Source organism: Glycine soja, chromosome 17 (genome assembly GCF_004193775.1).
Source record: "Glycine soja cultivar W05 chromosome 17, ASM419377v2, whole genome shotgun sequence".
Classification (NCBI taxonomy): Eukaryota; Viridiplantae; Streptophyta; class Magnoliopsida; order Fabales; family Fabaceae; genus Glycine; species Glycine soja.
The window spans coordinates 6,388,391-6,401,310 of NC_041018.1; the positions used below are offsets into that span (position 1 = coordinate 6,388,391).

At 32.3% G+C, this 12,920-nt stretch overlaps 1 protein-coding gene across 1 annotated transcript; it reads left to right on the forward strand.

The window, feature by feature from the left end:
- Nucleotides 1–3,630: 3,630 nt before the first annotated feature.
- LOC114393616 (rhamnogalacturonan I rhamnosyltransferase 1-like) lies at nt 3,631–7,101 on the forward strand. Its single transcript, XM_028354972.1, has 8 exons — nt 3,631–4,417; nt 4,546–4,613; nt 4,698–4,786; nt 4,907–5,072; nt 5,193–5,482; nt 5,608–5,812; nt 5,907–6,064; nt 6,296–7,101. Exons 1-8 carry the CDS (start codon nt 4,093–4,095, stop codon nt 6,552–6,554), a joined length of 1,560 nt encoding a protein of 519 aa, XP_028210773.1. The 5' UTR covers nt 3,631–4,092; the 3' UTR covers nt 6,555–7,101.
- The last annotated feature ends 5,819 nt before the right edge of the window (nt 7,102–12,920 follow it).

Here is a 12,920-nt window from a genome sequence, read left to right on the forward strand (position 1 = left end):
GGAAGCAGCGTATCTCATGGGACCCAGCATCTATCGTGGTCAAGGATTAGGAGGGTAGATCAGTCACCGTTGATGTGATACATGGTCCTCAAAGGATGAGTTAGGATGCTGACACCTGTCCCGAAACCACATCGTATGGCCCAAATAAGTGGACCGTTCTGAAAGAGAAACGGACTACGTCGTAGCGGCGAACCGACACTCTAACGGAGGCTTAACGGCGAGGAACATGTAAAGCCAAGTTCTCGCTAAATTAATACTTTTCCTATTTTTAATACAAAAATAAAATAAAAATTCCCCATTTCGTGGAAGCAAACTAAAAGCATGAAATGAAATGGGGCAAATGTCACTCACAAATCTCTATCTTTTTTTTTCTTTTTTCACTGTAACCGTGTGATCCCTCCCCAGAGAGAGACTTCTCGTGCATTTCACTGAATTCTGCATGTTGCAGGGCCTTCCTAAAAATATATTGTATGAATTATATTTTTATATAACATTTTTATAACAGTACCACTTCTTTTTGTCAAATATTTATTTTTCCTTTTTTCTCTTATCTCTTTTGTACACAATATATTGTATAAAAGTAAAATAAAAATGTTATCCATAACTAGTATTCTCCATCTAAAATTAGCTGTTCTGATTGTATGATACTGTTATTTCTTTTTACTGCCGCATCTTTAATATTTTTAACTCCTTTTTTATTTTCTCCTTTTTTAAAAAAAATCTATATTTTTAAAAGAAAGATTGGGTAGGCCATAGGCAAAAGGAATTTCGTGAATTGAGAGAAGTGTGTGTTAATTATAATTTATAAACTTGTTTATTTGGGATAGATATATATGAGTAATAATGGACCATTATTTTCGAGGTTGAAAACTAACTTTTTTTAAGGAAATGTCGAAAACTAGCTATAGAAACGTGGAGTTATCATTCTACTATGTTAGATTATGTTTTAAATTCAATTTCCTGACTAGTAAATTGCTTTTTACCATTGAGATCTCCCACAGTTTATAAAAGGGAGTTTTAAAATAAAGTAATAGGGGACGATATAATTTTTAATGGGATTACTATTTTTAAAACTTTTATGAAATTCTACTTTAAGCTCAATTTTAATTATCCAATTTTTTTAACTATCTTTTCATCATAAGTCACATGATTTCTCCTTGTCACTTACAATGAGAATCATTCGTGTACAAAAGAAGATAGTGTTCAAGCAACGAGGAGAATGACAATATAACACAATCATCCATCCATTCATGTTACCTTGATTTTGTTATAAATATCTATTTGTAAACACTCTCATAGGGTACATTCTCCCCATTATTGGTATGAAATTGTCTTATAGTTTGGATTTTTTTAATAATAATTTGAAATTTGAAATTTAAATTGTCTTTGACATTAAAGTGTTTGTAGGTGATCATCATTATATAAACGATATCTATTCATCACAAACTATGTTGTTTGATGACACTTTCACATTATTAGTGTGTTTAGCGCCTACATGCTTAATCCTTTAAAAATATTTATTCATATGATGATAACGTTGATGTTGTTGATAATAATAATAATAAAATAAATAAAAAATTATATAATTACACATTATTTTGTTACATTTTCTTAAGTTTGTTATTTTCATCGTGAGTTTCTTCATATTATTTGTAATCGAATAGTGAAATAAAGGGTTTTTTTTAATTTGTCCTTTATTTTCAAATCTCAATTAAAGTGGACTTAATTTTGGAATTTTGAGTCTCTTTTTCATAAATATGTCATTTTTTATTTTCCTCTTAAATTTGGGATTAATCAAACTCTAAGTAAATATATTTGTTTTTAATAAATATATCATAGATATCATTTTCCACAACCATCATAGTTTCTTGGATAAGTATATTGCAATGACGATCAAACTCAACTCCTTTAAAGTTTATGAACTATTTTCATTCGGTTATAAAGTAGTTTGATCAAATTAAATTTGTTTGATATACAAGTTTATTTTAGTAGTTTTTAGTTTATATTCATAAGTTACTTTAGGTAGTAATCTAAAGGGTTGATGTAGTGATGCAAGGTTCCATTGCATGCCTATGAGTTGAAATGATTTATCTTGTACTTAATTTTTATCGTGTGGAAAATTTTCTTGAACCAGCGGTAGTTTCTCACCATGAGTAGGATTAGTCTCTAACTCAATAGATTAAGGAATACGACCTACAACTCATGACAAAAAAAGTTACTTAAGATAGTTTGTAAAAAAAAAAATAGTTATAAGTTATTAATTTTTTTCTTCATTTTTATCCTCACTAATTTTTTGAAACCCCACTTTCACCTCAAATTAAAACAACTGCACATGTCCCTTTATATTCAATTATCTAGTTTATAATATTTTAGTTTTTCAACTCTCATCTTATAGCTTATAAGTTATGGCTAGCTTGTGAGCTCTAAACTAGTTTATTGGTTAATTTTATTAAACACACAATTTGTGGGACAAGAGTCTCTTTGGAGTGTGGGTTGTAATCCTATTCCAAGTATTTATTAGGCGAGATAGGACAATTCAAGATTTTTACTACTGATTTTGAATTTTTATCATTGATGTAAGTTAATGGGATCTTAGATTACTTTTGGTGAGCCGACCAAAGACCTAGTTAATATGTAAAATCCCAAAAGTTATAAACGCTTGACACGAAAGGACTTGAGTGAAATTGTGCTAATTAAAAACCTAGTTCATTAATATTATTTATAATAAACTTTAAAATTAATTATAATTATTAATTTCTTATCAATAACTATAAATATGCTTTATTTTTTAAAGTACGTTTATTTCATTTTAATATATATATATATATATATATATATATGTTATATTTAGAAAGTGCAAAGTTTTATTTTCAGTTCATTACTTATATAAACTTATTTAAATAATTACTAATTTCTAGAGGTGCCGTGTAGAAGGGTTGAAAAATCCGCGATATAATGTCGGCGTGGTGGACACGATTAGCCGTGTATAGCTCAAACGGCGGATACAAATCACCTACCGCTTCCTATTCCTATATGAGTTTCTTAAAGCCCACAATCACAAACCGCCACGCGTCCATCTGCACTCAACAACACGTGCGAAATATTATTGTCACGGACCCATAGACATAATATGAAAACATGGATTTCTCCACTTACTACTATTTCCCAATAAAAAATAAAAAAATTATAACAAAATTAAATCAAAGCTCTTATATAAAGCATTTTTATCACTTGGCAAAAGCAACAAACACTTTAATCATGCACAGTTAGTACAGTGTAAACAAAATTAAGCTACTGTTTAGTAGAATGAAAAAAATAAAGAAAATAAAATGTGATAAAAATATTGAATTAAAGTAAAATGTAAAAATATATTTTTAGTGTTCATTTCATTATTTTGTATTTTGTTTGCCTTCAAACAAACAGACCTAAAATTGTTAAATATGTTTTTTTAAAGAAAAAAAATATATGTTGTTGAAATGTGAATAAGACACATATGATATCACGATTCATTCATAGTAAGTAAATGAAGCGAACCAAAGGTGAGATCATCTTAACCATGGTTAGTTGGGTTGGGTTGGGTTGAGTTAACACGGGTGGCGCACGCCGTTGCTTGCTTTCTAGTGTGCGTCAACACCGAATGTCTCTCTGTTTGCGTTTTATTCTCTCTCTCTCTCTCTCTCTCTCTCTCTCACTATAACACTTTTTTTCTACTCGCCGCCGATCAGCCACATCACTCTCCGGCGACACCCTTCTCCTTTTTAATTTGCTCTTTCCCCAAAATTGCAGCATATGTTTCTTTCTTTCTTTCTTGTAAAAAGAATTGTGTGGTTGTGTGGTGCGGTTTCGATTTGGATAATAAGCGCCGTCTGCGCTTCTCTGGCGGAAGAAGCGGGTGAATGTGTCTTTCTGTTAATGCGGCCAAGAATTGAACTTAGTTGACGCTTCTTGAAGTGTCGGCATTGGCGAATGGTGGTTTCGTGAGATTGTTTTAAGTTCGATCTGGGGTGAAGCAAGGATCTCGTAGGAGAGGAGAAGGGATCAAAACGACGGCGTTTAGGGTTTTGACGGTTATGAAGAGAGAACAGTAAATAAATGTGCAGGGCAGAGTGGGAAGGTTTGATGGGTCTGAAGAAGTGGGAGAGTAAGGTTCAGAAAGTGGGAATGGGTGTGTTAGGTTCGGGGGGTTCAGGTTCAGGTTCGGGTTCGGGTTCGTCGCGGTCGAGAATGAAGATGTGGATGATACGGGCAACCACATCGGTGTTATTGTGGACCTGCATCGTTCAGTTAACGGCGTTGGGTGACATGTGGGGGCCGAGAGTTTTGAAAGGTTGGCCTTCTTGTTTCACTCACGAGTCTGCCGTTAGAGCAATGGATGTCGAGTTACCGTCACAGCGTCCACCTCTTCTCCCTCCCAAGAGTCAGTGTTTCTGTTTCGATTGTCTCTTGTTTCTATCTATTTTATTAAACTAGTTCTTTGCTCTAATTTTTGTTTTCTAACAGTTTATTTAGTTACCTTATGGATAAGACCGTTTTTTTTGTCACCAGGGGTTTATAAAAACAATGGATACCTTATGGTTTCGTGCAATGGAGGACTCAACCAAATGAGAGCTGCGGTGAGTGATTGGTTTTGTTTTGTTCAATCATAATCCATAACCTATATCTTGATTTGGGTCTGATTATTTGATGTAACTTGACAGATATGTGACATGGTGGCTATTGCCAGATATTTAAATGTCACGCTTATAGTTCCTGAACTGGATAAAACATCCTTTTGGGCTGATCCCAGGTGAACCTCTTAATTTCACTGTGCATGGTGTAGATTTGTTGTTTTAGTGATCCCAGGTTGAAGAAATTTCCAGTGATGATTTCGTATCAATGAGTGTTTTTTGTTACTTGTGTATCCTAGTGACTTTCAAGACATATTTGATGTGGATCATTTTATCGCGTCCTTGAGAGATGAAGTGCGGATATTGAAAGAGTTGCCTCCCAGACTCAAGATGAAAGTGGAACGCGGCTTTCTTTACACCATGCCACCTATTAGTTGGTCTGATATATCTTACTATAAGGACCAGGTATGCTTTATTGTAGCTATGTATGAGCCAATTGGTTTTGGAGTTTAGAAACTGTCAACTTAGCTTGTGATAGTTTTTTTTATCTTGCGTAACTGAATTGTGTTGTATTTGTTCTTTCAGATTCTACCCTTGATACAAAAGTACAAAGTTGTTCACTTAAATAGAACTGATGCTCGGTTGGCCAATAATGGTCAACCGATAGAGATTCAGAAGCTGCGTTGCCGGGTCAATTTTAGTGGTCTGAGATTTACTTCCCAGATAGAGGAGTTGGGCAGAAAGGTGATCAGGCTTCTAAGGCAAAAAGGTCAATTTCTTGTGCTCCACCTTAGGTATGAGATGGACATGTTGGCATTTTCTGGCTGCACTCAAGGTTGTAACAGTGATGAGGTGGATGAATTGACAAGAATGAGGTGATTACTTAGCTGTGAAGTCATGCTATTCCATGATTTCATTCCTTTTTAATTCCGATGAACTTGGATATTGAAAAAAGATTTGATATGAATCTCTCAAATTTCTATATTCTGTGCATTGTCAGATATGCTTATCCTTGGTGGAAAGAAAAAATAATTAATTCTGATTTGAAAAGAAAAGATGGTTTATGCCCTCTAACACCTGAGGAGACCGCCCTTACACTTAAGGCTCTTGACATTGATCAGAACATTCAAATCTACATTGCAGCAGGGGAAATATATGGAGGGGAAAGGAGAATGGCAGGTCTTGCAAAGGAGTACCCAAAATTGGTAAACATCAATACTCAAGGCAGTATGGTAATTGTAATGTTTGTTATTGTTTAATGTCTTTCTTAGCATTTGACTTTTCACTTTGCCAAAACAGGTCAGGAAGGAAACGCTGTTGGAGCCATCTGACCTTCGTTTCTTCCAAAATCATTCATCCCAGATGGCAGCATTGGATTATCTTGTCTCGTTAGAGAGTGATATTTTTGTTCCCACATATGATGGAAATATGGCCAAAGTGGTTGAGGGCCACCGCAGGTATAGTTCTGTACAAAATTACATTATTTGTAAACTTTGAACTACTTATCAGTGACTACACAAACTGTATTTTTTATATTTCTTTAGGAGTGTTGGCATGTGTGTTCTGTTAAAATACTAAAAACACTTCATGTTCAAACAATTTCTGGCTTAGTTTAAAGATTTTGGACTTTCCAGTAGTACTTATCTGTTAAGTGAGTTGACTTTTTACCCTCTTCAATGCTTGTACAGATATCTTGGGTTCAAGAGAACGATTTTATTGAACAGAAAGCTCCTAGTTGAATTGATAGATCAGTACAATAATGGAGTGCTAAACTGGGATGAATTCTCTTCAGCGGTGAAGGAAGCTCATGCCGATCGCATGGGTAGCCAAACAAAGAGGTTTGTAATCCCTGAGAGGCCAAAAGAAGAGGATTATTTCTATGCCAACCCACAGGAGTGTTTGGAACAATCAGCAGATGAACCGTTGGCGTTGAGTAGTAGTACGTGAGTGAGTGAGTAATATGTTGGGAAATAGTGGAATTTACTTGTGCCATCATCTCCTGGTGCACTTGGTTTTTCTACCACAGATAGTTTTTCCACGCAGTTTTAGCGAATCAACAAGGTAGTCAAAAGGTGACCCATAAAGAAAAGTGAAGTGAAGTGGGTAAAAACTCTAGTCAAGCAAAAACAGCCAGGGGATACTTTATATTTTATATATGCAAAATAATCAATCCATCACATTCATGTATAGAAAGCTACCCTGCCATTACAGGGTGAGAGCAGCAGTTCAAACAACATGTAGACGGAGGAATTTCTTATACAAATTTGGATTTTACTGGAAACTGCCCTTCGTGGAAAGCTTCATTCATTGGTATTTGCCTCACTTTTTTTCTTTCTTTCTTGGATATAAATATATAATATCCCCCCTTCCTTTTTTCTTAAATTGGCCTCCATCATTGTGATTTTCTGGATTATTTATACACTAAAGAATTTGTTTGTTCGTGTATTAGTTAATGCCTCCTAATTTCATTTTCCACTTTGGTCCGTTTCGGGAATGCTAGGTTGGACGAGCCTTTTGTATCATCTTCTCATATTTATATTTGACAGTGAGTGTCATTTCTAATTAATTCATGAAAACTTATCCATCAAACCATAATAAAGTAGTAGTTGAAGACCAAATAATACAAAATCGGATAGGAACTCCTTGTCCTTATGGGTGTAGCATGTAGTGTCATGTTTATAGATAAGATTATAATTTGGTAAGCTGGAGTTAGGGTAGGCTCTTTCTCTTTGGAGCCTATGTTCCCGAGGGAGACATGCTAACAAATTTGTACATTGAATAAAAATCAGTGGTCAATTGTGCCAAACAAAGAAAGCCACTAGACAAAAAAAAGTGGACCACTGTGATTTTTGGTTTATTCATTGAAGATAAATTATTTGGGTCATGTGATTGTTGGAGGAATATGCTTTGTTACCGTTACTTTTGATGTCTTGCTAAGATGGCGCTCGTGTACTGAATCGAAACCATATAAGATTCTGTTGTTTCGATTTTATTTAATTATTATCACGGGAGAATGTAAATTAGTATTCCTAGGACACCGGTTAAATAAATAAATAAAGAAACTAACAAATATTTATTCTATTAATAACATAAATACTTATTGAAAAATCATAGTTGAAAGATTTAACACAAACTAATAAATATTATTTATTGTATTTAATAAGCATAGTTATGAGTTTAATCTTTTGGACCATAGGTGATGGTTAAATTATCTTAAAAAAAGGTGATGATTAAATAATTTTCTTCACAGGCCGTAGTGATTTTCAAAATCAATTTTCTAACGTTGTAGGTTAAGTATGTTTGGAGTTAAAATTTTATTTCTATGAAAAAATCAGTCACTATTCTGACCCAAAATTATCATTATTGGATGTTTACCATTTTGGTCTAATGAAAAATGTTTACATCAAATTACTGTCAGTAATAAAAGAGTAATATTAATGTCGCCCTAAACAATTCACATTATTTAGCCATTCAATCATAAAAAATGACATACCAACGAAGGTTAGGCGCAATAATAAAGAGCTGTCATTCTAGGAGGATGAGTAAATTTAAAATATGAGAGAAGACAAGGACTGAGAGGACCTTTTAATTAGTAACAACAACACTTAAATAATGATTCAAATAGAACAATCTGAATATAAATATAAAACAATAATAAATAAAAGAGTTTAAGGAAAGAGAAAGTGCAAACTTGAATTTATACTGGTTCGGTCACATCCTTGTGTCTACGTTCAATCCTCATGTAACCCGCTTGAGAGTTCCACTATCTTGTAAAATCTTTTTGCAAGTTCTGAACACATAAGGACAATCCTTCCTCTGTGTTCAGAATTCTTTTACAACAATAAACCCTTAGTTTCTTAATCCCTTAGAGAACTTAGAAAGAAGAGAAGAATGAATCTCTCTTGAAAGAGATAGATTTTACAATCTAAGCACTCAATTGATTCCTTATTGAATTGCAAGTGTATTGACCAAGGAATTTTTAAGAGGATAAAATGTTTTTGCTTTTTGAGAGAATAAGACTTGTTGTTCTGAAAAACTTTGAGCAAATTCGTGTTTTAAGTCACATATATATAGACTTTTGGTGGTCATGTAAAAACTATTTGAGAAGATGTGACTCTTAGAAATATTTTTCTGAAAATCTCCTCTGGTAATCGATTACAGGATTTGTGTAATCAATTACATGTTTTTAAATTTGAATTAAAACGTTTATTAACGGCTGGTAATCGATTACCAATATGGTGTAATCGATTACAAGTCTAAAATTTGAATTCAAATTTTTAATAGCTGTTGTAAACATTTTTGGCCACTGGTAATCGATTACATCCTCTGGTAATCGATTACCAGAGAGTAAATCTCTTGAAAAACACTTTTTAACTTAAATTATTTGGCCAAACCTTTTGCTATATCAATTAGGAATTCCCTTCCCAAAATACTAGTGATCATCTTGATGTTGTGTCTTGTATTCTTGAATCATTGTCTTGAATTTAAATTTGAAAAGTGCATTTGCATCATTTGCATCAAATCATCATGATCATCATCAAAACATCAAAGTCATTTGCTTCTACACTTTTTTGTTGTTGTTGTTGAATATAACAAGTGTTTCATTTCATAATTGAAGATCCACTAATTTGATATTGTTTAACCTTTTATTTCCACGAACAAGAACTTAGAAAATCTAACAATCGAAGAACCCAAGGTGTTTCTAAGAATGCCATCAAATCCACTTCAGTTAGAGGCAACTATCATTTTCATTAACTCTTGCAGTATAAGAGGCTTAACAGGATTACAAGAATAGAGTGAATAATTGTGAACGATTTGTAATCAGGAAAATATTCCTATAGCCATGTAAACAAACCAAAGGAATCCTCAGGCCACTTCCAAATCTACCAGCCCGAAGAGATACAAGAGTAAATAAAGGGATCATGTTCTCTAGCAAAGGCAAAGGAAATATGTTTTCAAGGGAAGAAGAATATCTTGGTATGTAAAGAAAGGGGAGAAAAAATGGGGATATTATAATGTTATACCTATATAAATAGTAATGATAGAGATGAGTAGTAAAATTTCAATTTTTGATATCCCTGTATTGAAGCGGAGACAAAAAGAGAGGAAAAAAATATTAACCTTTTCATCAATATTTTCCTTCCTTTCAAAATTATAAACTATATGAGACAGAATTGAAATTTTTTCTTTATCTCCTCCCTTCTCCTTCAATTGGTTCAAAATTTAAGTTAAATTATTAATAAAAAAAGTTGGTGGAAGAATTATTAATAAAATTGATAACAATTAATGTATACTCCCCCATCTCCTTTGATAAGATCCAATTAACTAATTTCCTAAAATTGAGAAAATTATTTAATATAATTATTAGTTAATAACATTAAAATTTATTAGAAATATTTAGAAATACCCTTAATAGTAACGACACATACTTTTTTTATTAAATTTAATTCTTTTAATCTATTTCATCATTAATATATTTATATTGCTTTAATTTTTATTGATTATGCACAGTTACATATCCAAATATTTTCTTTAGTGTTGATAAAAAATAGTTTATAATACTTTTACCCGCAAAAAATATTATAAGTTTTACAAAAGACATAATAATGTCATGAAAAACAAAAAAAACTAAAATATCTAATCTTTTACAAATTACAATTGTTTTCTACATATTTTTGAATTAGGTGTTAGAAAAATTGCCAATGGTTAAAATTAAAAAGGTAAAATGAGTAAAATTGGAACCGATTTATTTTTCTGTGAGTACAGTTATTTCTAATTTATTTTTCTATAAAGAAATTAGTACTAACTTATTTTTGTTTTATCATTTATAATTTTTTACATTCATTTTTTAAAATAATTATCTTATTGGGGCAACATTTATTTTTTTATGGAAAAAATAATTACTTAAGTAAAAAAATTACTTTGTCAGATAATTACCCCCATTGCCTCCAAAGTGGATTGGGCGGTGGCTATGCGTACCAATAATAAAATTTCTAAAATACTCTTCATACAACACAAAGTTAAAATTCTAAAGAACTTAAGCCATTAATGAATTTTACTTATTATTTATCATTTAAAAAGATGACTCGTAATTAAGAATATTTGTGAAAAATAATTAATTCAAGATATATTATAGGTTCTAATAAAGAGGACCAAATCTAACTTCTGATTTGATTTTTTTATAAAAGGGACTGAAAATAGTATTACAAATAGAATACTTATCAAAGAGTAGGATGGACCCAATCCCATGAAAAAGAATTCAGAAAATTTAAGCATATTATCTTGGGTTCAATCTCAAAATCTACGAGTAAAAACAGAATACATTCCACGCTAGTATTTTATTTGGGGAAAATTGTTCTTGACATTAATATTAGGTCCATCTCAGTCCCATTTAATCAACTTAAATTCAACAAAGCCAAATTGGCCCAAACCTAAATACAACCTTAGCGTAAACAACTCCATTCAAGAATGATCTCAGCGTTGCAAGAGAAATAAGACATACGTGAAACACCAAATTATAGTAAAAATACAATTACCAACGAGCACTAAAAAAATTGCGAGTCCCAATAAGTGCATTTCGCATGCATTCACACAATAAACATCACCTTAGCAAACACCACTACAACATTCACTCTAACTCTCACTCTCGTCATTTCCAGCTGTCACTATTTTGAATATCGAAATCTTTACAAACTAATGCTAGAATCATGAGATTTTATTGGATATTTCAATTGCCCCAACAATATTCTACTCCCTTGATGGTTAACACTTGTATTTAGAGAATGTTGATATAAAAAAGGTAGTGTTTCAATCCTTTTTTCTCCTATCTCTAACAATGTTCCTTAAAAAAAATGTAAGGAGTTGAATACTTGTTCATGCTAAAATTCACATATGAATAGCTTTTTTTTCCCAGTCACATGAAACTTTCGGATGATGGTCTAGAGATGACTTTTAATTAGGGTATTCAAAAGTGAGTTTCATATTTTGTTTAGATCTGAGGGAGGTTTTAAACTCGACCTAATTGGCAGTTATTCGAATTATAAGGATCACTTGTTATTTTAGTTAGCGGCTAGTGTACTCGCTCATAAACTTATACCTCAATAGACGCTAGAAAATGGACTTAATATCTAGTGATAAATCAGTTTAGAACCACGGATATAATACAAATACAACTCAACTTAAAATCAAAAGAGTATAATTTTTTAAAATAATTTAAATCATGCAGATCAATTTCTTTTAACATAATCAAATTAACAATTGAAAGCCACCAATTCAAGTCACTTTCGATGTGTAAGGTGTCGGCAATATGCGAATAGCACAAAATTAGTGCGTTGTATTCTACTGTTAAATACTTCATCCATTTCATCATATTCAATTCCTACTTTGTGAACAGCATAAAAGTGGCAGACACAATTTCAAGGCAGCATTTTCTGAAACCGTGAATCCAATCCGTCACGGCCAAATTAGGATTACTATTCAATTAAATAAAACTTGAAGACAAGAGATGATGGAGTATCTTCTTTGAGTGCTTTGAAGGATTGTTTTGGTCAAATCAAACACAGTTTGAACAGAGAGCAACTAAATCTAAATTCTTGTAAATAATCTATACTAGTGTTGGAATAAAAAACAAGAAGATCATTGGGAAATTGAATATGAAGTAGATCCCAAGAAAATACTCACGAACTTTTCGACTTAATTTTTTTTAATTTAATATATATTGAATGATCCAAGAAACCACAATTAGGACTAAGTGTCCAATTAGTATAAATTATCTAAACACCTAAACAATGAGTAATGTCACTACCCTAGTCACTGGTCAGTGGTCACTAATGTTGGTAGCAGTACGTAGGGATTTCATAAGTAGCAAATATTAATAGGCTTGATAACACACATGGTTATATATTAAATTTGGTGCCACGTCATGATCGGTACTCAACATTTCTCTCGATTAACAACCTTTAACAAGTGCCGTCATCAAGTAAATGATAATTAATTGACTAATTAATTAAAATTAAGACAGTGAGTTGCTGTTTCAAATGCTTTAAGTTAAAGCAACTGATTTTTTTTTTTTCAAGCAACTGATTGTTGCTCAGACCCAAATCCTAATATGCAATGGAAGGCAAGCTACAATCTTTGTTACCGCCGAGACCGTGCTATGACTATGACCTATATACTGAGGGTGATGGTTGGTGCTGTGTACTACTTCAACGCTTTCTTAAATTTCACACTATTAATTAGTAGAAAATATATGAATTTCCTTTGATTTTAATGATGATTTAGTGACATTCCCTTTGTCTCGGCACATTGTTGTGT

Excerpts from the sequence above, each read along its gene's own strand:
- LOC114393616 (XM_028354972.1), top strand. The coding sequence starts at position 4,093 with ATGTGCAGGGCAGAGTGGGAAGGTTTGATGGGTCTGAAGAAGTGGGAG. Across the intron at positions 5,813-5,906 it reads CAAAGGAGTACCCAAAATTG|GTCAGGAAGGAAACGCTGTT; the intron begins GTAAACATCAAT and ends TTGCCAAAACAG. Across the intron at positions 6,065-6,295 it reads GTGGTTGAGGGCCACCGCAG|ATATCTTGGGTTCAAGAGAA; the intron begins GTATAGTTCTGT and ends ATGCTTGTACAG.